The sequence below is a fragment of the Herpailurus yagouaroundi genome, unplaced genomic scaffold (genome assembly GCF_014898765.1).
Source record: "Herpailurus yagouaroundi ecotype Mexico unplaced genomic scaffold, PumYag 180, whole genome shotgun sequence".
Classification (NCBI taxonomy): domain Eukaryota; kingdom Metazoa; phylum Chordata; class Mammalia; order Carnivora; family Felidae; genus Herpailurus; species Herpailurus yagouaroundi.
In genome coordinates this window covers 3622049-3648542 of record NW_024412411.1, presented here as the reverse complement: position 1 = coordinate 3648542, position 26494 = coordinate 3622049, and the positions used below count along the sequence as shown (strand labels likewise).

Genomic DNA, 26494 nt, shown 5'->3' with positions numbered 1-26494 from the left:
ATGACACTACTGGATATTTACCCAGAAAATACAAAAACACTAATTCAAAGGGCAAATGCACCCTTGTGTTTATTGCAGCATTATTTACAATAGGCAAACTATGGAAACAGCCCAGGTGTCCACTGATAGATGAATGGATAAAGAAGATGTGATGTGTGTGTGTGTGTGTGTGTGTGTGCGCGCGCGTGCACGCGCATGCGCGTGTGTAATGGAATATTATCCAGCTATTAAAAAGAATGAAATCTTGGGGTGTCTGGGCGGCTCAGTCAGTTAAGCATCCGACTCTTGGTTTCAGTTCAGGTCATGATCTTGCAGTTGGTGGGATTGAGCCCCCCATTGGGCTCTGTGCTGACACTGCGGAGCATACTTGGGATTCTCTCTGTCCCTCTCTCTCTGCCCCTTCCCTGTTTGCACTCTCTCTCTCAAAATAAATAAACATTAAAAAATATTTTTAAAAAGAACAAAATCTTGCCATTTGCAATAACATGGATGGATCTAGAGCGTATGATGCTAAGCAAAATAAGTCCATCAGAGAAAGACAAATACTGTATGATTTCACTCCTATGTGGACTTTAAGAAACAAAACAAATGAACAAAGAGGAAAAAAAAGAGAGACAAACCAAGAAACAGACTCTTAACCATAGAGAACAAACAAATGGTTACCAGAGGAGAGGTAAGGGGGATGGGTAAAATACGTGAAGGGATTAAGAGTACACTCTTGGGGTGCCTGGGTGGCTCAGTCTGTTAAGCATCTGACTCTTGATTTCAGCTCAGGTCATGATCTCACGGTTTGTGAGATCAAGCCTTACATCAGGCTGCACGCTGACAGTACAGAGCCTGCTTGGGCTTCTCTCTCTCCCTCTTTCTCTGTCCCTCCCCTGCTCGCTCTCTCTCTCTCTCTCTCTCTCTCTCTCTCTCTCTCTGTAATAAAAAAAAAAAAAGAATACATGTAACTTGATGAGGACTGAATATGGAATTGTTGAATCACTATATTTTACACCTGAAACTAATATAACACTATATGTTAACTACACTGGAATTCACATTTGAAAAGAGAGGGAAAAAATAATAAAGGAGAGTGGTTAAGACTGAAGGCAAGATTATTTGGAAGATAGTTGTCATCTAAGCAAGAATTACTGAAGCCAGGACTGTGGTAATGGGGATGGATTTGCAATACCATTGTAGGAGGGTTATTTGTTGATTGTCACATTAGTTTTCTCATCGGTTGGGAATTTATTTTGGCCCCATTTATTCCTGACAGAAGCAGTACTGCAAGAAGTCAGGCATCACGCCATGAAGAGCATGTACAGAACATCCGCCGATTTCATGAATCCCTGCAGCAGGGAGAGGCAGTTTTGCCACATGATGACAAACTGACCACGATGCCTTTGTCCTCCTCCCACACTTCCATTCTGACTTCTCTCAGGTAAGACCCTTTGCTTAGAAAAGACACAAGAAACCGTAGTAAAGCACAAGGTAAATGGGCTATGGCAACCTGCAATACTGCTGTTCTGTCAGCTACCACTGCCCTGGGAGGTGTAGGAGGGGACTTTGTCTGTGTTAGTGTTGCATTGGACCCTGGATCCTCTCAAGATTCTTCATAGATAAATCTGTCTCTACTTGGGGCCTTCCATTCCTTCACTGGCTCTATACTATTATATTATTTCCACTAATACAGGAACTTTAGATTATTCACCAAAGCTAATAATTATACAGCTTCATATCTACTTTACAATTTATAGACCCTCATCCTGCCCACTGTCCTCCTCACAACCACTGAATTCATCCAGATCACCATCTGTCCTGTTAATGCTTCCCTCTTTGTTAATTCAGTCAGCATCTGAGCCACAGAAGCACTGTGAGAATTGAAAGGGCCATTATAGATCATCTGAATCAGCACCTGGGTTATCTAGTAAGAAGTGTGGTCCTGTGAAAAGGTCTTGGCTTCAGAGTCCAACAGCCTTGACTTCCAGTCCTGCCTCTGCCATTCCCAGAAAAGGAAGGAGATAGTCTGTTGCCAGATAATTATAATGATGTGTGATAAGAGCTGCAGGTTTTCTGGCCAAGGGTAGATGGAGGAATGAGTAACATTCTAAATTGGTTTTGGGAATATTTAAAGAAGTCACACTTGAACTAGTCTTTGAAGGAGAAGGTCAACAAATGTGAAGGACATTCTATGCAGAAAATACACTGAGACCCAGAGGCTTGAAACAGCAAGTCACGTTTGGAGAAATACCAGCAGTACAGTTAGGATACAGCTGAGCCTAAGATGTAAAGAGCAAGGAAAGTTCTGTAGCACCATCTTGAAGGGCCTTGAATGTCAGCTTGAGTTTGGACTTTTAGAACAAATGATCCTCAAGTGGAAAGTGATGGGGAATGGAGGAAGAGAGTGTATAAAATTTGAGGAAGAAATACTTGAAAGATTTTATATTTGGAAAAAGCTAAAAAAAAATTTTTTTTAATTATTTGGTTTCTTAAAGCAAACTCAGAAAAGAATTGGCAAAATATTTTTGATTGGTGGAACACAGGTTAAAAAGAATTGAACAGTTATACTATAGACTATGGGAAATTGTTCAAATTTTTGTATTATAAGGAAGTGGTATGTTCAGATTCTCATTTTAGATTCTCAGCTAGAGACTGGAGGCTATTTAAGTAAAACCATTAACAGTGTGTCTGCATTTTGTTGGGTCACTCACATAAACATATTTTAGAATCTACCAAGAAAGAGAAAAAGAAACTCTCGTGCAGTTCTCTCAGTGTCAGCGCTATTGACATTTGGGCCAGATATTTTGCTGTCTTACACACTGTAAGAATTTAGCAGCATCCTTGGCCTCTATCTACTAGATACTAGTAGCTCTCCTGCCCCGATTGTGACAACCAAAAATGTCTTCACACATTGCCAAATGTGTTCTTGGGGCCAAATTACCAGGCTATAAACCACTGCCCTAGAACAGTGGTTCTCAAAAGTTAGTGTGTGTCAGAATCACGTGAACAACTTGTTAAAACAGCAGTTGTTCTACCCACCCATACAGTTCCTAATTCAATAGGTCTAGGATAGGGCCTGAGAATTGGCATTTCTAAGAAGTTCTCAGATGATGCTAATGCTGCTAGATCTAGAACCAGGTTTTGAAAACTGCTAGTAGATGAATTCTCTAAAAATGGAGATGAAACAAAATAGCGACTTTGCATTATTACTTCCTTAGATTCACAGAGCCCTAAAACAGTGCTTCTTTTGAGTCACAGCAATCCTATGAGGTCTGCAGAGCAAATATTAATAAACCTTTTTCACAGATAAGAAAATTACAGCTTAGTATTAGTAGGTTCTATACCCAGAACCTCTGACAAGATCAATTGGGTTTGCACATTTTCTTTAAAGCTTCACCCAGTTAACATTTGTTTGCATTTTCCTGCTACAAGTGGCAGGTGGCAGACACCCAAATGTAGACACCTAAGTAAACCACTGTGATTTTTTAATTTTATTTATTTTTTTAATTTACATCCAAGTTAGTTAGCATATAGTGCAACAATGATTTCGGGAGTAGATTCCCTAATGCCCCCTAACCATTTAGCCCATCCCCCCTCCAATACCCTCTGTTCTCCATATTTAAGAGTCTCTTATGTTTCTCCCCCTCCCTGTTTTTTTATTTTTGCTTCCCTTCCCTTGTGTTCATCTGTTTTGTATCTTAAAGTCCTCACATGAGTGAAGTCATGTGACATTTGTCTTTCTCTAATTTCGCTTAGCTTATATAATACCCTCTAGTTCCATCTATGTAGTTGCAAATGGCAAGATTTCATTCTTTCTGATTGCTGAGTAATACTCCATTGTGTGTGTGTGTGTGTGTGTGTGTGTGTGTGTATTTATATATATACACACATCTTCTTTATCCATTCACCTGTTGATGGACATTTGGGTTCTTTCCATAATTTGGCTGTTGTTGATAGTGCTGCCGTAAACATTGGAGTGCATATGCCCCTTTGAAACAGCATACCTGTATCCCTTGGATAAATACCTAGTAGTGCAATTACTGGGTTGTAGGGTAGTTCTATTTCTAATTTTTTGAGGAACCTCCATACTGTTTTCCAGAGTGGCTGCACCAGTTTGCATTCCCACCAGCAGTGCAAAAGAGATCCTCTGTCTCTGCATCCTCGCCAACATCTGTTGTTGCCTGAGTTGTTAATGTTAGCCATTCTGACGGTTGTGAGGTGGTATCCCAGTGTGGTTTTGATTTGTATTTCCCTGGTGATGAGTGATGTTGAGCATTTTTTCATGTGTTGGTTGGCCATCTGGATGTCTTCTTTGGAGAAGTGTCTATTCATGTCTTTTGCCCATTTCTTCACTGGATTATTTGGGTTTGGGATGTTAAGTTTGATAAGTTTCCTATAGATTTTGGATACTAACCCTTTATCTGATATGTCATTTGCAAATATCTTCTCCCATTCTGTTGGTTGCCTTTTAGTTTTGCTGATTGTTTCCTTCGCTATGCAGAAGCTTTTTATTTTGATGAGGTCTCAATAGTTCATTTTTGCTTTTGTTTCCCTTGCCTCTGGAGACATGTTGAGTAGGAAGTTGCTGCAGCCGAGGTCAGAGAGGTTTTGCCTGCTTTCTCCTCAAGGATTTTGATGGCTTCCTGTCTTACATTTAGGTCTTTCATCGATTTTGAGTTTATTTTTGTGTATGGTGTGAGAAAGTGATCCAGGTTCATTTTTCTGCATGTCGCTGTCCAGTTTTCTTAGCACCACTTGCTGAAAAGACTGTCTTTATTCTATTGAATATTCTTTCCTGCTTTGTCAAAGATTAGTTGGCCATATATTTGTGGGTCCATTTCTGGGTTCTCTATTTTGTTCCATTGATCTGAGTGTCTTTTCTTGTGCCAGGACCATACTGTCTTGATGATTACAGCTTTGTAATACAGCTTGAAGTCCGTAAATCCACTGTGATTTGAGAGAGTCGTGGCTTCTAATGACAGATTAAGGATCAGCTTTGTATTCTCTCATTTAATTTGGATTTGATGGTAGAACACAGCAGACTGTTCCTAACAAAAGCATAAAACGACTTTCAATTTACTTCACAGGTATTTAGTGTCTATGTAGTGCCAATTATACCAGGCACATTGAGTGTACCAGAGAAATAAAGAAGGTTGAGATATTATCTTCTGTTACCAAATGCTCATGGCCTAGTTTGGGAAACTAATACATGATGAGAAAACTCAGGTGGGGGGGGCACCTCGGTGGCTTAGTTGGTTGAGCATCTGACTCTTAATTTCAGCTCAGGTCATGATCCCAGGGTCATGAGATAGAGCGCCACGTCAGGCTCCATGCTGAGTGTGGAGCCTGCTTAAGATTGTCCTTCTCTCGAGGCACCTGGGTGGCTGAGTCGGTTAAGTGTCAGACTTCGGCTCAGGCCATGATCTCGCAGTCTCTGAGTTCGAGCCCCGCGTCGGGCTCTGTGCTGACAGCTCGGAGCCTAGAGAGCCTTCTTCGGATTCTATGTCTCCCTCTCTCTCTGCCCCTCCCCCGTTCATGCTCTGTCTCTCTCTCATCTCTCTCTCTCTCTCTCTCTCTCTCTCTCTCAAAAATAAGTAAACATTAAAAAAAAAAAATTCTCCTTCTCTCCCTCTGCCCCTCTCCCCTGCTTGTGCTCTCTCAAAAAAAAAAAAAAAGTTAAAATAGTATAGGGACAGAGCAAGGGGAGTAGCTTGAACTCAGGCTCCAGCATTCAGAGGTATGAGGCAGAAATGAACCTAGTTGGGACAGGGCCCATCTATTATGGAGAAAGCACAAGATTTGGAGTCCTGAGTTCTGGAGAATGGTAAGAATGAATGTGGCCCCATTCAAAGTTTTTGAACAGATTTTTTTTTTTTAAGTCATTTATTCATTATCCATTCAGCATTTATTTTGTGACAAGCACTATGCTGGGTACAATAGATATAAAGGAATCAGCACAGAGCTCACAGTACATCAGAGGAAAGAGATGTGAAACAAATGATGTGATTGACGAGTACAGAACTGTGAGGCATAAAGGAAGACCTCTTAAACCAATTTAGAGGCTCAGAGAAGGCTTGCTTCAAGAAATCACTTACTTGAAAGATCAAGAATGATTGTGAGGTAATCGCTTCTCGGCCTTTTGGCTTAGATCAAGTGAAGAATGACTGTGAGGTAGCAAAGGTCAGTGTTAGTCCAGAGTAAGGCCTTAGTCTGTCAGAGTAAGAGGATGTGAAGACTAGATAGGAATGGTAGTCAAGAATGGTTCCCTACAGGAGGGGAGATTTTTCCTGGACATAGAAGAGGAATCTCATTAGCTAGACATAAGGAGTGGAAAGTTGCCCCCAGTAGCCAGATCATAGTCTAAGAGGAACATAAAAGATGCTTGTAATCCCAGTGAATGACCCTTTTGTCCTGTTCTCCCTTTCTTTTTTTTTTTTTTACAGGAGGAATCTGAGTGAGCTAGATCAGATCCAACGGTACTTCAGTCAGAAGCTCACCAAGCCTTTACTTCCCCTCAGTCCTCAGCCTCCTGCTGTCACGCAGTCCCAGGAGACTCATAGGGACCATCCTGGGCCCGGAGCTAGCAGCCTAGACCCTGACAGCCAGTGCCTTCTGGAGAAATCCAATAACCTGGTGTTGCAAGTCAGCTCCTTAATCACAGGTATGGCTCAGGGCCCCTCTTGTTGAGGAGTTATGGTCACTGGGTGCTATTCAAAAAACATCCCTCAGGCAAGCCCCTATGACAAATGAGAGACCAACAGCTTTCACTATATTATTTATTTACTGTCTTCCTTTTGAAAGGAGAGATTTAAAAGCATGGCACAGGAAATTGTGAAGTGGGAAGCACATTGGACTGAGAGGCCAGATACCCAGGTCAGGTTCTTGGTAGGTTTTTGCCCAGACTTACGATTTGACTCAGCATACCTTTTCCCTTCTTGAGGATTCCCTAGTCAAAACAAGATGAGAGTGGATTAGGTGAGCTCTTTAGTAGCAGTTCTTGAACTTGTGCCACTCTACTTTCAGGAAAAAGTCAACTATAGACATATTTAAAATTCTAGTTCTCAGAGGCCAGAAGCCTGCATTTTTAGCAGGTACCTCAGATGATTCTAGATATTGGTGGTCCATAGTCAACCCTTTGAAACACCCCTTAAAGCGGTGGTCCTCACTCTGGCTGCCTATTAGAATTCTTGAGGGAGCTTTTCAAGATCCAGATGCCCAGGCTGCACCATAGGTCAGTTACAACAGGATCTTTGAGGGTGCAGACCCAGGCATCAGTGTTTTTCATAACTGCCCAGGTAATTCTACTGTGCAGCCCAGACAGAGACTACTATAGAACAAGTATTTCTCAAAGGTGCCTAAGCATAAGAATCACCTGGGGTGCTTATTCTGAAATACAAATTCCTGGGTGTTCTTCCATTCTATTGAATTAGAATGCTGGGTTAAGGCCTGGGAACCTATATATCAGGCACAGTTTGGGGAATTGTGAGAAATCAGTTAGATCAGTACCTTTAGCCATCATTTGGGTGTCATTTTTGCTGAAGTAAAATATGTATATTGTACACCGGGATGAAGAAGTTTAATTTTCTCTGTTTAAAGTGGAAAGAAGCCACTCATGACTGATATGAAGTACAAACCTTCTTCCTACCCTCTTTCCCAGATAGCTAACCTGTCAGTAGCCAGGGTTTCCAAAGTACATGCTATATTTGGCTTCCATTTGCTTGGAAATATTCAGTCATCTATTTATTGAGCATAAACTCTGCCAGGTACCACTATGTTACTGGTTCCAGGAAGATGGACAAGACAAGCATTATCTTTGCTTTCATCAAGTGTACATTCTATAGTCAACTGAAGAAACTGTCCCCCAGAAAGAAAGGATAAGAGCAGAATGGAGGCTTGTTTTGGGGTAGAGGTGAGAGCACAGAGAGAACCCCTTTAAATGGGTATATTAAAAGAGGAGAGAGAAGAGAAATGAGATTGAAGCTGGAGGACCTTGAAGCCAAGTTTGGGAGTTTAATCTTTATCCTGGAAGAAAATGGGGAGTTCTAAGCAAGGTGATGACAGAAGGAGAACTGACTTTTATAAGGAGAGGATGAATTTTGAAAGGGAGAGAGGACAAGATCGAAGAAAACAATTTAAAAAAAATTTTTTTATGTTTTTTAAAATTTATTTGTGAGAGAGAGAGAGAGAGAGCGCGCGCGCGCGCGCGCATGAGTGGGGGAGGGGCAGAGAGAGAGAGGGAGACACAGAATCCAAAGCAGGCTTCAGGCTCTGAGCTGTCAGCACAGAGCCCAATGCAGGGCTTGAACTTGTGAACTGCGAGATCATGTCCTGAGCTGAAATCGGACGCTCAACTGACTCAGCCAACCCAGGCACCCCTCGAAGAAAACAATTTAAAAAAATAAACTTCCCCAGCCTCCATCGTGTCTTAGTACACTTTGGAAGAAGTCATTACACAAGTAGGTACCAGTGAATCTTGAGAGTGAGTTACTGATGGGGAGGAGGGGGTCTCACTTATGCCACATCTGTGTGCCAGGTCCTTTGCTGGACTCTAAAAATGCAACATGAATCAGATATGTGGTCTTTGCCTTTAAGAAGCTCACAATCTGGGGCGCCTGGGTGGCACAGTCGGTTAAGCGTCCGACTTCAGCCAGGTCATGATCTTGCGGTCCGTGAGTTCGAGCCCCGTGTCGGGCTCTGGGCTGATGGCTCAGAGCCTGGAGCCTGTTTCCGATTCTGTGTCTCCCTCTCTCTCTGCCCCTCCCCCGTTCATGCTCTGTCTCTCTCTGTCCCAAAAATAAATAAACGTTGAAAAAAAATTTAAAAAAAAAAAAAAAGAAGCTCACAATCTGATGGGGAAACATACACAATAGCATCTTAAATGCTTCCGTATAGAACAAAGCTGTATAGCCATCCCATCCAGCTGGTGCACCTAGGAAGGCTTCCCAGAGGAGATGCAGTAGAGCAGGGCCTTGAAGGATGGACTGGTATGTAAAAAGCAGAAAGACACCTCCAAGACAGAAAGGATAGTGCAGGCCAAGGGATCAGGATTGACTAACCTTCCTGGTTCCTGCTCCTGTTTGCAGGTAGAGATGTTCCATTTTCATACATCTACTCACTCCCTTTAAGACATGAAAATTGATAATGTATTAAATTTAGCCAGCACCTCCTATAGGCTGAGCACTCCCATCAGGTGCTATGAGGGAGATGTGACCCCACACCCCGAGAGTCAAATCTGCCTCCCAATTCCTAACATTCTCTTCTTAAATAATAATGTAAACAAACCATTTAGTAGTTCTATTTATTAACTTATTCCCTCCCATTTAATCACAAAAACAATTTGAAATGACTGGTAGTTTCCATTTGTTGTTTATATATGTGCCACAAAGTGTGTGCTCATTTATGTGATGTATTCTTTACTATAACCCTGTGCAAAGGATGGTGTTAATAACATTTTAAAGATAAACAGGTTGAGAGAGGATAGTTTGCTCATGACCACAATAAGTGACAGTAGAGATTTGAACCCAAGACTGACTAGCTCCAAAAACTTCTGCTCTTTCCATAATGCCATCCTCCCTCCATTTTCTGTGTAATAAACCTCCCCTACTTTACCAATTGGGTGATAGATTAATTGCTTTTATTTTCCAAGTAAAATATATAGTTTTAATAACTGTCATCAAATAGGTAAATAAGTAGATTCTCATTTGGTTTTTAATATAGGTAATTACTGAAGTAAATGGAAGCATGAACATGCCTACCAGGACTCCTAGCTCCCAAGAATTCCTGAGCATGAGCAGATAGTCTCTGAAAGCATTTCCACAGATGTGACCACAACTATAAACAGATTAGATTTTGGTCCTCTGATGTTAGAATAAAGTGCTAGAAATTGTACTGCCTTGAATATAGTTTCACTGACTTGGGTGGATTAACGATCTTTAAGATTTTTCAAAGTCTGATTGCAAGAATACATCTGAAGCTAGAGCCTAGCTTGGGAAAGTTGAGTGGTCTGTGGCCCTACCTTGTAGTAAGAGTGATATCTGTTGCTGTTCAGATCTACAGACCATCACCAGGAATTCTCAAGCATCTCTGAGTTCTCACCAAGCCAGGAGTAGAAGCGGAGAAGTCCCCACCCTACCAGATGCTCAGGACACAGGGGCCATGCAGGAACGAAGAACAGCTCCCAGTATGTCATTGGCACAAGTGATGGATGAGGGCAGAAACTGCCTAACTCCCCCTACTCTTGAAGAGACTTCAAGCAGAAGAGGACTGCTCCATGAGTCCCTGGGGCACACAGTACCCGATACAAGGATGCAGAGCAGTGAGGAAACTGAGGCAGACCCAGTCTACAGCGATGAGGACTATGAAGAAGACATCATTGAGCCCAGGACCCTTAATGACATCACCACTGTGACAGACAAAACTAGCCCTTGGTCCAGTTTCATGTCAGACACAAGTGAGATCATCAGCCTTCAGCCTGATGAGGTGCATAGGGAAGGCCCCTCTTGTCCTTCAAAGCCTTTCCCCAGAGAGGAGCTCAAGGGTAAAAGCAGCCCTCTGTCCAGCCCAGGAAGAGCTGTCAACCCCCACCTGCTTAGGCAGGGTTCTCCTAGGCAAAGTCTTGTTGCTTGTGAGGGTGAAGCCTCTCAGGCAAGGGATGCAGAGCCTGCCTTAACAGACCCGCAGCTCATCTCACAAGTAACACTCTCAGGAGCCCAACAGAGCAAAACCTCCATGGGACTGAGCTCACCCAAAGCAGATCAGGACCAGGAGCCCAAGCCAGAAGCCCAGACTGAGAATGAAGCTGCCTCCATGGAGCTAAGTGACTCTGCTGATAGCTTTGAGAAATTCCCTCTCAGCCTAGCCTCCCAGAGCAGAAAGGAAAGCCATCAGGGCCTACCCATCAACTGCCCTGACATCCATCAGAAGCAGGCAACATCTGGATCAGAGGTGTCCACAAGGCAGAGTCTCCTGTATCCTTTGGTATTTCCCACAAGTAGCCCCTTACGCCATTTCTAGCATTTTGGATGCTAGCACTTAGGCCAACCTAGTGTGTGCGTGAGTGTGAGCATGAGCAGTGGCCTCCCTCATGGAATGCACTGGGAGATATAGGAAGCTCCTTCCTTCACAAGACTTGCCGGTCCTAATAAGGTGCTATGATGCTACTGTTAACCCCTGCCCTCTGAAGCATAATGTTTTGAATTAGGTTTAAGTGTTAGTAGCACATTCATTGGCCTGGCCCGGCCTGATTTATTGAATTAATCTATTAGGTATTTTATACTTGAAGGCAGGGCTCTGGATGTAAGGAATGAGACCATTAATCTCAGTTGAAATAGAAATGGAGGGTGCAGAGAGAGGGAAAGGGAGAGTACTAGCAGTGATTATTTACTATGTGCCAGGCACTTTACATACCTTTTCATTCCATCATTGTAAGTCCTGAAGGTATCATCATTTCTATTTTGCATTTAGGGAAACTGAGGCCCAAAGTTATAGTGACTTGCCTAGTACTTCACTTTTTCAGAAAAAGGCAAGTAATAACAAGGAGTAAGACAAGGAGAGAGGAAGTGGGCACAGTTGAAATGGACTTGCCCGACTCCCCCTACCGCCCAGAAGGATAGTGTCAATGGAGAGAAGGGTCACCTGCCATTCCCCCTCTTCTTCCTTTGAAACACAGATGGCCCTGTAATGGGAAAAACTACCTAGACCCATCGACAGCCCTCATATCTGTTGCCTACCCCTCTGAGCAGATCAGTTCACCTGGCATCCCAACGGCAAGCAAGGGTTACTGCACAGCTACAGTGAAGGAGGCTGCTTTACTGAAGAGATCTTTCTCTACCCGAAGCCAGGGGGCCTGTTTTTGACCCTTCTAGACCCATTTTCTTATTATTTGTGTGACTTCAGGCATACAATTTAACCTTTCTGAGCCTTAGTTTCTTCACCTATAAGATGGGGGCAGTAATCCCTTACCCACCAGACTGTACACTCTCTAGGTAGGTCAGGGACCTTGTCTTTTTCTGTGTCCCCAGCACCAGACATTACACAGAGAAGGGATCAGTAAATGTAGATTGAATTGAACTATCCTAATTTCACAAGATTCCTGAGAAAATCAAATGAGTGTGAAACATTTGTACATACTGTATGATGTGATTCTTATTGCAGAGCAGAGAGAAACTAAAAGGTAGAGGGGTAGGGATTCAGAAAGGCTGAAACTATGAAATGGCTGGAGGGTGAGCACTGAAAGCAGACCACCTCCAGTGGAGTTCCTTCCTAGCCTCACTCAGCCTGGGTTCTGACAATGCTGCCTTTACAGTCAATTTAGTTGTGCTCAGAATACATGGTTTGTGCTGGAGCAGTCACATGTGACCAGGTCCTAAGGGTAGTGCTCTAATTCAGACCTTCCCAAGTATTCATCCTTTCAAAAAATGGGTATTGCCAGGCTTGGTGCTCCCCTGAAGACAGATTTGAAGTAGACTTTACCTTAAGAAGTTCCTATCATGAGGCAGGAGGCAGGCAGTGATAGAATTTATTGTTCTAGGTGTTGTGATGAAACCTGGACAAAATGCTAGGGAGCAAGAGGAGGAAGCTACCACAACACTGGATGTATCCCAGGAAGAGAGACAGTGGAGCTGGACCTCAAAGATGAATAGACATCCTGGAAACAAACGAGAAAATTCTAGTTATAGTGAACTGTGTATGCAGAGGCATAGCCAGGTGAAAGAGCCTGACCTGTGGGGAGCAGTTCACTCTGCTTAGAGTCCAGGGGTACATGAGATGGTGAGCGGTGAGGCAGGGCTACATCTTAAAGAGCCTTTTATGCCTGGCTAATCTAATCTACATCATAGATGGGAGAGAATTAGGCGCAAGGAAGAGAAAAACAAATACAAAGTAGACTTAGAGAGTTCTGTTACAAGTTGCTAAGTAAGTGATGTCATTGACTGGATAGGGACTAGCACATAAAGACAGATAGTTTTGGAGGAAGGTACAGATTTCCATTTTGGACATATGCCTACAAGACATCCAAGAGGCGGCCAGCTATAAAGGTAGGTGTCTCCGGAAATAGATAAGGGGAGCAGGCAGAGCATGGAAAAGGAGAACCACCCACACAAAATGGAGCCTTGAGGATACACTTCATTCAGTAGATACTTATTAAAAACTTACTATGTCCCAGGTACTGTGCTAGGTGACAGGAACATGACTGAAAAAGAGATGAATAATCTCTGCCCTCTTGGAGCTTAAATTCTAGCATGGAAGAACCATGATAAAACAGTTTGAACCAGAACCATATTTAGCTTATTGAACAGAAACAAAAAATTGGAACATCTAAGTAGTCCCCTCCCAAACTGAATCAGTGCTTTGATTGAACAAATATTTTTGGAAACACCATGTTCTCAGCACAGTACTGGGTACATCTAGTACCAGGAAAAGTATAAGATGTGGTACTTGACTTCTAGGGCTCAGATGCAGACTGGGTGAACCAGCTATATCCACAGACAGCCCCTCATGTAGAGCCCTCATTCCTGGATGTTGGCAGAGGACAACTGGGAGGACCAGCCTCCTTCAGTGTCAGGCATCTCCCTCCAGCCTAAGACACTGTCCTTGGGGCCACCTTCCAACCCAACCCTGTCTGACTGGCTTCTAACGGGTCAGTTGTGGGTCAGCAGGACCTCAGCAAGTATCATTTAAATGTTGCTGCGTACCAGCCTCATGCAGGGCTCTAGGGAAATAATGAGGGGAAGGAGGGATCACTGAGGTCTAACATTCAGAGAGGAAGGATTTTAACTGACCCTTGCAGAAAGTATAGACTGCGACTTGTTAGGGGTGGGCAGGGCCTTCCAGACAGAAGGCACTACTGTACAAGAATAAGTTGGACAAGTAGGGATGACTAAGGCCAGTGGAGATGCCAGTCTGGCAAGGGGGGCAGATTTCAATGTATCTGTGCCCCTTAACTACCATTATAGCCCGGAACCCATTGTGGTGCCCAACTTCTTTTTGCCTCCTCAGCAGCTGGAGGCCTCCCTGCGGATCCTTTCACTCTCTACAGCTTTGCCACCGCCAGCCACAACAGATCAGGTAAGAGAACAGCTGGCTGACCCTCCTCTCCTAGAGTCCTCATCTCTTCCATGAAAGCATGGGCACAATGCAAAGCTGCCCCAGGCCAGATTCCTGAAAAGGCGGCAGCAGTGGTCACTCTCCAAACTTGTGCTGAGCACATTCTGGGGGCCCAGAGGTGCACGAGGTGCTCAGGAACAGTGAGGAAGTGCAAATGAGTTAAGAGCAGGGCATCATCAGTTAAGATGATATGTGGAAGAAACAGTGCAGAAACATTAAAAATAAGACTCAGCCAAGAAATGAATACTGAGTGCTGTGGGAGCTCCACTAAACCAAAGGTGGGCTTGAGCAGAGGAAGCTTCAAGCAGGAGATGCAATGTCAGCAAACTGTGACAGATGAGTTAACATCTGGAAGAAGAGAATATCAGAGATATACCTGTTGTTGTTTACAGAACACCTTGTAACCATCATTCATCCGAGCTGGGTGGTTGGAACCTGGGTACAGATCCCAGCTCTCCTCTTTGCTGCCTTGGCACAGCTCTGGACCTTTCTTACAGGTGGCAAGAAAATATTAATAATACTATAACTACTTTTGTAATCATTCAGCATATACTTACTGAGTACCTGTATCAGGCATTGTGCTAGGTTCTGAGCATACAGTAGTTAAGACAAATTCCCTGCTTGTGGAGTACAAACAGTAAACAACAAAAAAAAAATATTGACAGATTGTGATGAGTACTAGGTGTTCTGATAAAGAACAGGGTCTCTGAGGAGGCAGTATTTAAGCTGAAAGATGGTGGTCATGGTGGTGCTTGCTAGGCACTGTTCAAAGCACCTTATATTAACTCTTTACATTCAGCAACCTAATGAGGTACATGTTTTATCTCTGTTTTTAAAGATGAAGAATCTGAGGCACAATCTAGAGATTAAGTATCTTGGCTCATACAGGTGTTAAGTGATAGAGCAAAAATGGGAACCTAAGCACTCTGGTTTCAAAATCTGTGTTGCTAACTACTATACTTAGAAGGAGCCAGGGGTGCCTGGGTGGCTCAGTCAAGCATCTAACTTCAGCTCAGGTCATGATCTCACAGTTTGTGAGTTCAAGCCCCACATCGGGCTCTGCGCTGACAGCCCAGAGCCTGGAGCTTGCTTCTGTGTCTCCCTCTCTCTCTGCCCCTCCCCCGGCTCACACTCTGCCTGTCTCTCAAAAATAAATGAAGATTAAAAAAAAAAAAGGAGGGGCGCCTGGGTGGCGCAGTCGGTTAAGCGTCCGACTTCAGCCAGGTCACGATCTCGCGGTCCGTGAGTTCGAGCCCCGCGTCGGGCTCTGGGCTGATGGCTCAGAGCCTGGAGCCTGTTTCCGATTCTGTGTCTCCCTCTCTCTCTGCCCCTCCCCCGTTCATGCTCTGTCTCTCTCTGTCCCAAAAATAAATAAACGTTGAAAAAAAAAATTTAAAAAAAAAAAAGTTAAAAAAAAAAAAAAAAAAAGGAGCCAGCCATGTAAGAAACTTGGAGAGGAGTATTCTAGGTTGGAGAGAACAGCAAATGCAAAGTCCCTGAGGCTGAAAGAGCTTGGCATGGTCTAGGAACTGACACAGAGCCAGTGGCACTGGAACACAGAAACTGACATAATGAGGCCAGAGGGCCCAGAGCACACAGGACATGTAGCCACGAGAAAGAGTTTAGATTTATTCTAAATGCTAAGATATCCTTTGAAGTGTGTTAAGCAGGGGAGTGAGATCTGATTTAAATTTTAAAGAATTCACCCAGGGTGCTGAATAGAGGATGGGTTGTCTTTCAGATTTGGTAGCATGATGGTCAAGAGTAACTGCAGTGATGTATTGGAGAAAAGAGCCAAAATAGTGCCTGTGTACCAGGCACTTATTCTAAATTCTAGGGGTGAACCAGGCATAAAGCTCTTGCCTCATGGAACTTAAAAAAACAAAACAAAAAAAAAGATAATTTCAGAGAATAATACATACTGTGAACAAAATATATTAGCCTATTAATTGTAATAGCTAACTCATATTTAATGCTTATTATGCTACAGACATAATGCTAAGTGCTTTCATGTATAAGCTCATTTAATTCTCCCAACAACCCAGTAAGATGGGATATTGTTATCCCCATTTAAAAAAAGGAAAATTGAAGCTCAGAATTTTCCATACAGACCACAAGATATTAGTTCTATTTTATATAGAAACTGAGACCCATAACAGTTAAGTCACTTGCCCAGGGTCTCCCAAACAATAAGTGACTTAAAACATATGATTGAAAACTCTATGCTTTCCATCACACCACTTTAAAATCATGACCCTTGACTTAAGGTATATTTTTCTAACCGATTCGCCTTTATATGGGTTTCATTTTGTACTTAACACTTAAACATTTTTTTATGCTCTTCCAGAGCCTACTTTGATGACCAATTGGGTCAGTCCAGAAACATCTTGAGAGCCTGGGGGATAGTCCTAAAGAAAAGCCATCAGGTGTCTGATCCCTTGACCAATTTTCCTTCTCCCTCAACTTCCCCAGCACCATTTTGAGGACATCTCATTTATTTGGCACATGGATCAACCTAAATTCTCATACATCTTAGTTTTTATCAGGTTTGTAAATCCTTCCCAAAGGAGAGGAGAGATACCAGTCCCGACCCAGGAGCTCTGCATCTTTGTGGCTTTTATTCCTACTCCGGTTTGTGGTCACCAGCTCCTCTCCTTCCTCTTGCATATCCCATACGTACCCATCAGGAGTTATGCTAGAGTCACAGACCTTGATCCAGGTACCAAGCACAAGCTTTTGAGCAAGGCACCCATGAAGTGAAATACTGAATCTGCTACTAAGTTAATTAAGGGATCTTGAGCAAGAGACTTGACCTTTGAGTCTCTGTTTCCTTATACATAACATCAGGCTAATGAGTCTTACCTAATAGAATGATGGCAAGAACTACCCTAGAGGAAAAAAGTAGACACTGTTGGTTCCCTTTCCCTCTTCCTTTCCCAGCCAAGTGGGTGAAATGTCAGTGAGTCACACCCCCCAGGAAGGGAGTCTGTGAGCCACTTTGAGCTGTCATCTCTCACCTGCCACACAGACCCGCCGTTCCTTCTTTCATATTTCTGCCTTCATGATGTGCCAACTCCCAGGAATTTACTGTCTTTGATCTATTATAAGATAAAAGTGTGGGAGAGGGAGAAATAAAAATTTTCACTTCAATTAAAGGACATGTCTAGTTCTGAGAAGATAACAAGCCTCATATATTTTTCAGCTGTTTTTCTTTCTTGCTCACAGCAAAACTCCATTGTTTCTGTGCTGTTCTCAGGGCCACCTCTCTCCTCAGGACCTCATTCTGGGTCCTAGTTAGGGTAACCAGACATCACAGTTCACCCAAAACTGTCACATTGAAAGTCCCAGGCCCAAGAAACCTCAGGAGGTTGGTGGTCCTCACTAACAATGACCCTCTCTCACGATTTGATGCATTCATAGCAGCATATTTTCTGAATCTGGTGCTCTTGGTTGCTACCCAGTGCTTGGTAACCTAGGAATCAAATCAAGTATGTATTTAAGGCACTAGCAAGTAGAGGCACCAAAAGCTAAGAGAAAAAAAAAAAAAAAAGTAAGGATTACATGTATTTTTTAAAGCATTGAAATAGTTACCATGGGATAAATCAGAACTTTGATTCACTTCATTATATTTGTTTTATTTTTTTTTTCAACGTTTATTTATTTTTGGGACAGAGAGAAACAGAGCATGAACGGGGGAGGGGCAGAGAGAGAGGGAGACACAGAATCGGAAACAGGCTCCAGGCTCTGAGCCATCAGCCCAGAGCCTGACGCGGGGCTCGAACTCACGGACCACGAGATTGTGACCTGGCTGAAGTCGGACGCTTAACCGACTGCGCCACCCAGGCGCCCTATATTTGTTTTAGATCTAATTGTGAATTTTATTTGGGCAGTGGCACCATAATCTTCTCAGCTTACAGTCTCTGAAGGCCTTAAAAGTGGCCTCACTTTGAAGAATTTAAGACAAGCAATATACTTTTATATTTACCCACATACTATTTCTGGTGTTCTTCATTCCTTCTTCACATCCTGATTTTTTTCGCTCCATTTCCCTTCAGCATGAAGAATTTCCTTTAGAATTTCATGTATTGCAGGGGCGCCTGGGTGGCTCATTCGGTTAAGCGTACGAATCTTAATGTCGGCTCAGGTCATGATTTCACAGCTTGTGGGATGGAGCCCCATGTGGAGCTCTGCACTGGCAGTGCAGAGCCTACTTGGGATTCTCTGTCTCTCCCAGCTCAGCCCCGCTCCCCTGCTCACATGTGCATACACACTCTCTCTCTCTCAAAATAAATAAACAAACATTTAAAAAAAAAAAAAGAATTTCATGTACTGCAGACTTACTGGTAACAGCTTCAATTGTCTGAAAATATCTTTATTTTGCCTTCACTTTTTAAGGATATTTCTTCCACTGGACATAGAATTCCAACTTGAATTGTTTGTTTTAGCATTTTAGAGCAATCATTCCATACTCTGACTTACATTGTTTCTGATGAGAAACAACCATCATTCTTATTGTCGCTGCCCCAAATGTAATGTGACCTTTATTCTCTGTTTTTAGGGTTTTCTCTGTTTTTCAACAGTTTGACTACAGTGTTCATAGTTGTGGAGGATAGGGGAGAAAGAACACATAGGTCTATTCAGCAGTATTAGCAATGTTTTAGTACTTAGGTTTGGTTCTGTTGATCTTCAAAAACAAAAGAGCCAGTTATTTTACTGGCTGAATGAGTTTATTCTGGAATAGTAGAGGTATTGCACTTTGGGAACAAGCAAACTATGGTAAACCATTGGCACATGTGCAAAACAGAGAGGGGCTTGCTTTTATAGAGAGAGAGGAGGAAGCTGGGAGGGGCTTTTCAGCTGAGTTCTCCTTGGCTGAGTTGTTGCTGGGCCAGGAGAATTCTTCCTTTTTCCTGCTGGGGTATGTAAAGTAAGATTACTGTTGAGGAATGCTAGGTCTGCTTCTTACAAGTGACTCCATTTTAAGTGAGGTTTCCTTTATTTTCACAGTTGGGTTGGGTTGTGGGTTCACAGATGTTCATTTTTATTCTGCTTTATAATTTACATATGTTACATAGTTTGTTATGTTACACAGTGAAATCACAAATTTGTATGTAACTAAAATTTTAAGAGCGATTGAATGGTGAAAAATGGAGACACAAGCTCCTGCCATAAATCTGCCTGTGAATGTAGAGCGGGGAAATAGAATAGTGGCCGGAATAGCATAGGCGATAAAGATACAAGGTTTTGTTTTATTTCATATGGGAATGGCTACAGCTTTCTTTATGCTAATGAAATGATCCAATAGAGAAGAGGAGAAGGAGAAGGTGCAGGAGAGGGAGAGAAAATAGAAAAGATGGTCCCTGAGTCAGAAGGGGCATGGGATCCAGAGCACATGTGGAGGTAGCCTTTTGAGAGGAAAAAGAAAACTCACCCTGTAGCATGGAGGAAGATGGAGAAGGTCGAGAAGATGGGTGCTAAAGCAAGTAGGATTAGAAATTTGGCGGTAAGGTTTCCCATTTGATGAAAGCTTCTATTTTCTTATCTTCTGTTCTCTGTAATGTCTCAGGCCCTGTCAGCAAAGTGAGAGTCGGGGAAGGGAGGGCAGGAGCCTTGTCCTGTACCCTCATTTGGGAATTTCATCTATTCTGCCTCCTCCTAAGGCTGGCCTTGGCCCTGAAGATTGAAGAGAAGCATTTTGAGAGGCTGTTGGGCTCTTCCTAAGGAGTGTCCTAGGACTGCTGTGCTATAGCTAACCTGCTGTAGGGCCAGGCACACAACTCATCCCTGCAAAAGGAAAGAGCTTGTAAGTGCTGGCTCAGCTGCTCTGGCCTCACCATCTAAGGGAAGGCCTAATCCTTCACTCCAAGTTGAAATGATGTCCCAGAGCCCAGGAACCTCGCAGACAGTCTCCACTTCCAGCATCCGTGAAACAGGTTTTTTTCCTGCTCCTTCCCCAACAGTATAGTCGATCTAGGTCTCTGTGTGACATTGGTCAGTCAAGTCTTCTGGTCTTTCTGAGTCTGTTTCCTCATTTGTCAGATGGGATTATCAGGCCTAACAGGGAAGTTGTAGAATGCCAAGTGCCACACAGAGAGGGTATAGAGGCCAGCCCTTAGCTCTCCTAGTCATGACTGCTTCATCTCCGGTTGTCACCTCTTCCAGGAGGGGAGGAAGATGGGAGGACTGCTACACAGTCAACCAGTGGCAGTTTCATATTACTTGTGAATCAGGTTCTGCTGCCTCTGCTTTCTCTTACCTCTCCTGATAAAGTACCTCTTCACCGGGACAGCTTCTTGGTATTTATGTAAAGTTACTTTTTTTGTTGTTTTGTTTTTTGTTTTTTACTGTAAAGTCACTTCTGATTCTGTTTGCTTAACTGCTTGTGGGCAAACTAGTTTTATCAACTTCCTTAAAGGGGAGGAAGGAGGTAGAAGATGAGACAGCAGTATTTTACATCCTGTTTTCCCCAGGTTTATGTCCTTTGCTCTTATAGATGTTTCTTTGGGAAAATCTCAACCACTCCCAAATACTTCAGTTATTATTTACAGTTTGACGACTCTCAGATCCTTATTTTCAGTCTAGACTTCTTTTCCATGCTACAGACACACATGGATCCAACTGTATCCTGGCCATCTTTTCCTTGATGTACCTCAGACAGTTCACTATGTCCCAGACTTGAACTTGTCACCTTCCTTTGCTTCCCCCACTCTGCCATCTGCATTCCTTATCTCTGTAAACCCAACTACTATCATGTGGCTACTTCTGCCAGAAGCATAGATATCATCTTCCCATCCTCTTGCTCCTTCATCCCCCCATGACCTGACCGAGAGCCAATCTGCTACCAGGGTCTGTTAATTCTACCACCTTTTGTATCTACTCGCTTCTCACCATCCCATTATCTAGTCTCAGTCATCTTCCTCATGACTCTTTCTGACTAGTCTCGGTCATATCCACTCTTTCACGCCACTGGAAGGGAGAGGGACTCTTCAAGGTTGCCACAAAAACTTTATTTATTGAAAAACCCATATTCTTAAACCACTTATCAAATCTGAGTGCCCAATTTATTTGACCTCAGCGGCATGTAACATAATTGATCTCTCTCCTTTAAACACTTTCTTCACTTGTTTCTAAGGTATCAGTTCCTCTTGGTTCTCCACCTCCCTCATGGCTGCTTCTGCTCAGCTACCTTTACTCGTTCTCCCTTATTTCCCCTACTTGGTAATATGGGAGTCACCCAGGACATCGTCTTTATACTTCAGTCTTTGCATTTGCTTTCTAGATGACCCCATCTGATCTCAAAGCTTCAAGTCCCCTCTGTTTGCTGACAACTGCTGATGGTTATCTTAGCTCGCATTTCTCTTGTAAACTCTAGACTCATGTGTCCAACTGCCTACTCAGCAGCTCCATTTGGATATCTGAGATACTCGAATGAACACTCACTTCAGATTTTATCCCTCAGATCTGTTCCTCAGCCTTCCCCATCTCAGTTAAGCAGCTACTCTATGCCTCTGGTTCAGCTGTTCAGGCCACAACCCTTGGAATCACCTCCAGTGCCTCTGTTTGCAGTCCACCAAGAAATTCTGGCAGCTCTGTCTTTAAAAGAGATCCAAATCTAACTACAGTAAAGCCTTGGTTTGCAAGCATAATCCATTCTGAAAACAAGCTTGTAATCAAAGCACTTGTAGATCAAAGTGTATTTCCCCATAAATAATCAAAAGTTAGATGATTTGTTCCACAACCCAAAAATATTCACATAAAAATGATTTCAGTATTGTAACATAATACAAAATACAAAGAAAATACAAAATATAAAGAAAAATAAATTACCCTGCACTTACTGTTGAAAACTTCATGGTTGGTGTGAGGGAGACAAGAGAGGAGAGTTATTGTGTAGGACAACTTTCACTATCACTAACAGAATCACTGCTGTCTATTGGCTCAGTGGAATATTTTTCTTTTTGGGCAACAGGAACTTATCCAATGACACTTGTTTTTGTCTCCTTTTGAGGAGGCAGTGTGACATTGCATTGCCGTTAAACAGATTCATCACTCACACTGCTACAGCCTTGTTCAGGTTCTTTCTTTTCTACAAAATTTTACACTCTTTTCCACATTTTACACATCTCCCTAATCTCATGTGAAGTGAGGGATTCCTCCGCCTTTTTCTCCTCCTCTGCAGACGAGATGCAGACATAGACTTCTTATAAAATCTTGCAATTTCAGCCACTCGTGTAACTCGTTTATACTTCTTGATGATTTCCTTTACTTAAACTCCACCATAATCATCTCCTTCTTACTGCCTTTCTTTCCAGCCTTTTTCTGCATGGGGGCCACTGTACATGCTCACATGGATGTTGACTATAGTACAGTATTAATAAACTTGTCATATATTGCATTTAATGTAACTGGCAATAAGGCAGCAGAGGAAAGGGTCTCTCTCTGCAGACACCCTGACCTAGAATGAAGCAAAGCATTCCTAAGGTTACTCTTGTATGGAAAAGCAAAGGACGGTCCACGGGTGCTTTGAAGTGACAAAAAATACACTAGTGCCAGTTGTGGGCACCTTCCAACATTCTGAAAAATCACTGATCTCTGCCAAACACTGCGGCCTGAGACCAAGCATCTGAGCATGGATCACCCACAATCCCACAGCGAGAGAGGGAGGAGAGACACAGAACCATTGGCTCAGTTGTGATGTGATGTTCGGCGTCATGTGCTACTTGTATTGCAAGACATTGCTCATTTATCAAGTTAAAATTTACTAGAAAGGTTTGCTTATCTTGTGGAATGTTCTCAGAACAAGTTACTCGCAATCCAAGGTTTTACTGTATTTGTCACGACTCCATCCATTTCCACCCTGATCTAAACCACCATTACCTCTTGTCTAGATTATCGCAGGAGTCTCCTCACTTGCCTGTCTGCTTCTGCTCTTGCCCCTGGCAACCCATTCCCCATACAGCATCTGTTAACCTTTTAAGATGGTGAATAAATCATGTGACTTCTCTGCTTGGAACCCTCTAGTAACTTCTTCTTGGTGACTAGGAGAGCCAGAATTGGGCCTGAGGACATGGAGACATGGAGAGTGTAGGAAGGTAGTTTGGGCCTCAAACTTGAAATATACATCTTCCGGCAAATTAAAAAGCCATAGTCCTGAGTCAGGTGCAGAAGACAGAAGGCCCCTTCCCTCAGGACCTCATAGTTCCCCAGGGGAGCCAGCTTTATATCTCAGTCCACCAACTCCATCAAGTGCCCGTCATGCTTAAAGAACAGGACCTGGTACTACAGGCTTTGCCTTCAGAGAGCTGACAGTTCCTAGTGGCCTCCAAACCACTCACTTTCTAAATGATATTAGCCTACAGTAATACTTAAATAAAACAAAACAAAAAGAATGAATATAGGGAAAGGAAGACAGCCACAAGAGTGGCTTGAGTAGAATTCAGCAGAGATGAAGGAAAGGCTTTACAAGCTGTGGATCTGGAGAAAAGAAACCTCTCAGAGAATCAACAGATTTGGCAACCTGGAGGTACAAGCAGTATATGCTAGGGAGGAGGTCATAGGTAGCGAAAGATTGGACTGGACCAGAATAGGGTAGGATAGGAATCAGATGCAAAGAGCAAAAGTAACCTGTCACCTTAGCCTTGGTCTCTGCCTGCCTACATGGCAGTTCCTTACCATGAGATGGGCCCTGTCTTGTTCTCAGTCTTGCTGTCTAAAGTCCAGGCTCGGGGCGCCTGGGTGGCGCAGTCGGTTAAGCGTCCGACTTCAGCCAGGTCACGATCTCGCGGTCCGTGAGTTCGAGCCCCGCGTCAGGCTCTGGGCTGATGGCTCAGAGCCTGGAGCCTGTTTCCGATTCTGTGTCTCCCTCTCTCTCTGCCCCTCCCCCGTTCATGCTCTGTCTCTCTCTGTCCCAAAAATAAATAAAAACGTTGAAAAAAAAAATTTAAAAAAAAATAAAAATAAAAAAAAAATAAAGTCCAGGCTCTACACACATCATGAATGAGCCCTCAGATTTTTTTTTTTTTTAATGCTTTTTTATTTTTCAGAGACAGAGTTGGGGAGGGGCAGAAAGAGAGGGAAACAGAGGATCTTCGCAGGCTCCATGCTGTCAGTGTAATGGGGTTCGAACTCACAAACTGTGAGATCATGACCTGAGCCAAAATCCAATGCTTAACCAACTGAGCCACCCAGGTACCCCAATGAGCCCTTGGATTAGCCACAGGCATGGGGTCAGGTGCTCTTCCTGAGGAGTGTTGTTCCTGAGGAGTGAATGCAGGAGGCAGGAAGTCAGAGGCAAAGCCAGGCACAAGTGTACCCTTGAGAGCCTTGAGTTGTCTACTGCCCCCCACCCTAGCGTTCTCACCTCCATTCAGCCAGATCCCACAGCATTTTAGACATCACTAGGGATCAAAGTGCTTGGCCAGCTGGGGAGCTGAGAGTCAGCAAACCTGGTTTCTTGCCCTGACTCGGCTGCTGGGTTTCTGAGGAATCTTGGGCATGGTCTCTCCAGAGGCAACACAGACTTAATTTGTGACTGTATTTCTCTCTTCTCTCCTACCAGGCAGTTTTGTACAGTGGCAAGAAGGGTGGCCTATGAATCTAGGAAGCCTAAGCTTAAACTTCAGCCACTTATTAGCTGTGGAACCTCCTGGGGCAAGCTATCTAACTTTTCTGTGCTTTGGTTCCTTTATCTGAATAAGGGGCACCTGGGTGGCTCAGTTGGTTGTGTCCGACACTTGGTTTTGGCTCAGGTCACGATCTCACAGTTCATGAGATTCTTGCGGTCAAGCCCATGTCGGGCTCTGCATGACAGCACAGTGCCTGCTTCAGATTCTCCCTCTCTCTCTCTCTCTCTGCCCCTCCACTCACTCACGTGTGTGTTCTCTCTCTCTCAAAATAAATAAGTACACTTTTTTAAAAAATGGGCATAAGAGACTTGCCTCCTAGGATTTGTTTTGTGTAGGATTAACTGAGTAAGAGATGTAAAGTACAGTTATTCGTGGCACATAAGAGAGAACTATATGAGTATTAGTTATTGTTATTTTTATCATCATTATTATTGAAACGTCTTCCCTCTTACGTTGTTCTACTTTGGAGGGAACCGGTAGGATGAAATACTAAGAGATGAGGGTGTGATCAAAAGCTTAGGACCAAGAACTGGAAGCTGGGAAGTTAGGCCCCACAGAGCACCCCTGAAATACGGAGAACAGTTTTCAGGGCTGTAGCAGTTGACTGTGCTCAGTTCAGACCCTGAGTTAGAGGCCCAGGATGACACACCACTCCCACCGGAGGGTGACAGATCCCTAGCCTCGGAAGTCTCTGCCCCGCTGGTCTGTGAATCTGAAGCCTTTTAAGTCCACTGCTTTTCTCACAGAAGCCCAAGGAATTTCCCTTCCTCGAGCCAGGAGGCATCTAGGAGATGTACAATCCTGGTTGAGAAACCCAGCCTCTACAAAATCATCAGATCACATCAGCAGGGGCCCAAGGGAACTTCCTGAGCCCAGTGTCCTCTCGCCTCAGCCTGTGGTCTGGGCCTGATGGCTGAGATGTCCCTCTTAGAGCAGGAGGCCCTGACATATTGCCTCATTTCTTGGAGCCACTGAGTCCCTAGCCCTCTGCAGGGTGCCAAGAAGAGTCCTAAAGGTCCAAGGGTTTCTGATAAAGGCCACACAAAGCTTTCAGGAGGAGATGAGCTCCCTAGCCAAGGGTGTACAGAAGTCAGGGGAAACAGCCAGAATTGGCTGGTGCCCACCCTGGCCCAGAATGCAGCTTGGCAAGCACAGTGAGGGAAAGGGCCCACAGAACTCTTGGGCGGGTGCTGGGCTCAAGTTGCCTGAGCTACTCTGAGGCCAGAGTCTGGGAGGCACCAGGACCTCTTCCAGGAGTGTCACTTTAACCCTTCCCTCTCAGGAGTCTGGACTTTTGAGCCCTCTCACTGGCAGGGTGTGGCTTCAGAGGGTTGAGAAGTCTTTAGTCAGGCCTCTTCATTCTGTGTGGGGGGGAGGGTGTGAGGACTGAGGCCCAGGGTGAGAGAGTGTGGCTCTAGTCCCTGTGGAATAGGCCTGTTGTCAGGGAAGGCTTCTCAGAGGAAGAATAGGGAGGGACCAGGGGGTGGTGAGGAATGGAGCTCAAAGCGTGGAGCCCAGCCACACTGCATTTGGGCTGGGTGATCAAATTTAGGATTCGCCTCTCAGGGATAGGCCCCTGGTCTCTGTCCTGTCCTCACTTCCCCCCTGCTCCTAGTTGCGGCTGCTGAATCTGCTACTCTCTTTTAGCCTAAGGAAGTCCTAGTCCTAGCCTTCAGAGAAGACCCTGGGAGCCACTCCAAGGGAAGGCACCCAGCCAAGGGGGTGAAAGTTGAGCAAGGCAGGCAGCTGTACTGAGCCCTCACTTGTCTCTGAGGCAGCAA

General features: G+C 43.9%; 1 protein-coding gene and 1 long non-coding RNA gene across 8 annotated transcripts in view; one reads left to right on the top strand and one right to left on the bottom strand.

The window, feature by feature from the left end:
* Positions 1 to 26494, top strand: part of C2CD3 (C2 domain containing 3 centriole elongation regulator) — a 148274-nt gene that overhangs the window by 116478 nt on the left and 5302 nt on the right. For 6 of the 7 annotated variants that reach the window (XM_040489300.1, XM_040489298.1, XM_040489297.1 and 3 more), the window contains 4 exons: positions 1262 to 1426; positions 6429 to 6646; positions 10034 to 10952; positions 13938 to 14049. In XM_040489300.1, coding sequence (XP_040345234.1) covers positions 1262 to 1426; positions 6429 to 6646; positions 10034 to 10952; positions 13938 to 14049 — 1414 coding nt within the window. Of the gene's footprint in view, positions 1 to 1261; positions 1427 to 6428; positions 6647 to 9702; positions 9874 to 10033; positions 10953 to 13937; positions 14050 to 26494 lie in introns of those variants that run through there. The other variant, XM_040489303.1, reaches the window with a different exon arrangement.
* LOC121039268 (uncharacterized) overlaps positions 4826 to 26494 on the bottom strand; it is a 58152-nt gene continuing 36483 nt past the window's right edge. Inside the window, exons 2-3 of the long non-coding RNA XR_005794662.1 lie at positions 9042 to 9104; positions 4826 to 5033 (exon numbers count right to left, since the gene is read on the bottom strand). This is a non-coding gene — a long non-coding RNA (uncharacterized LOC121039268). The remainder of the gene's footprint in view (positions 5034 to 9041; positions 9105 to 26494) is intronic.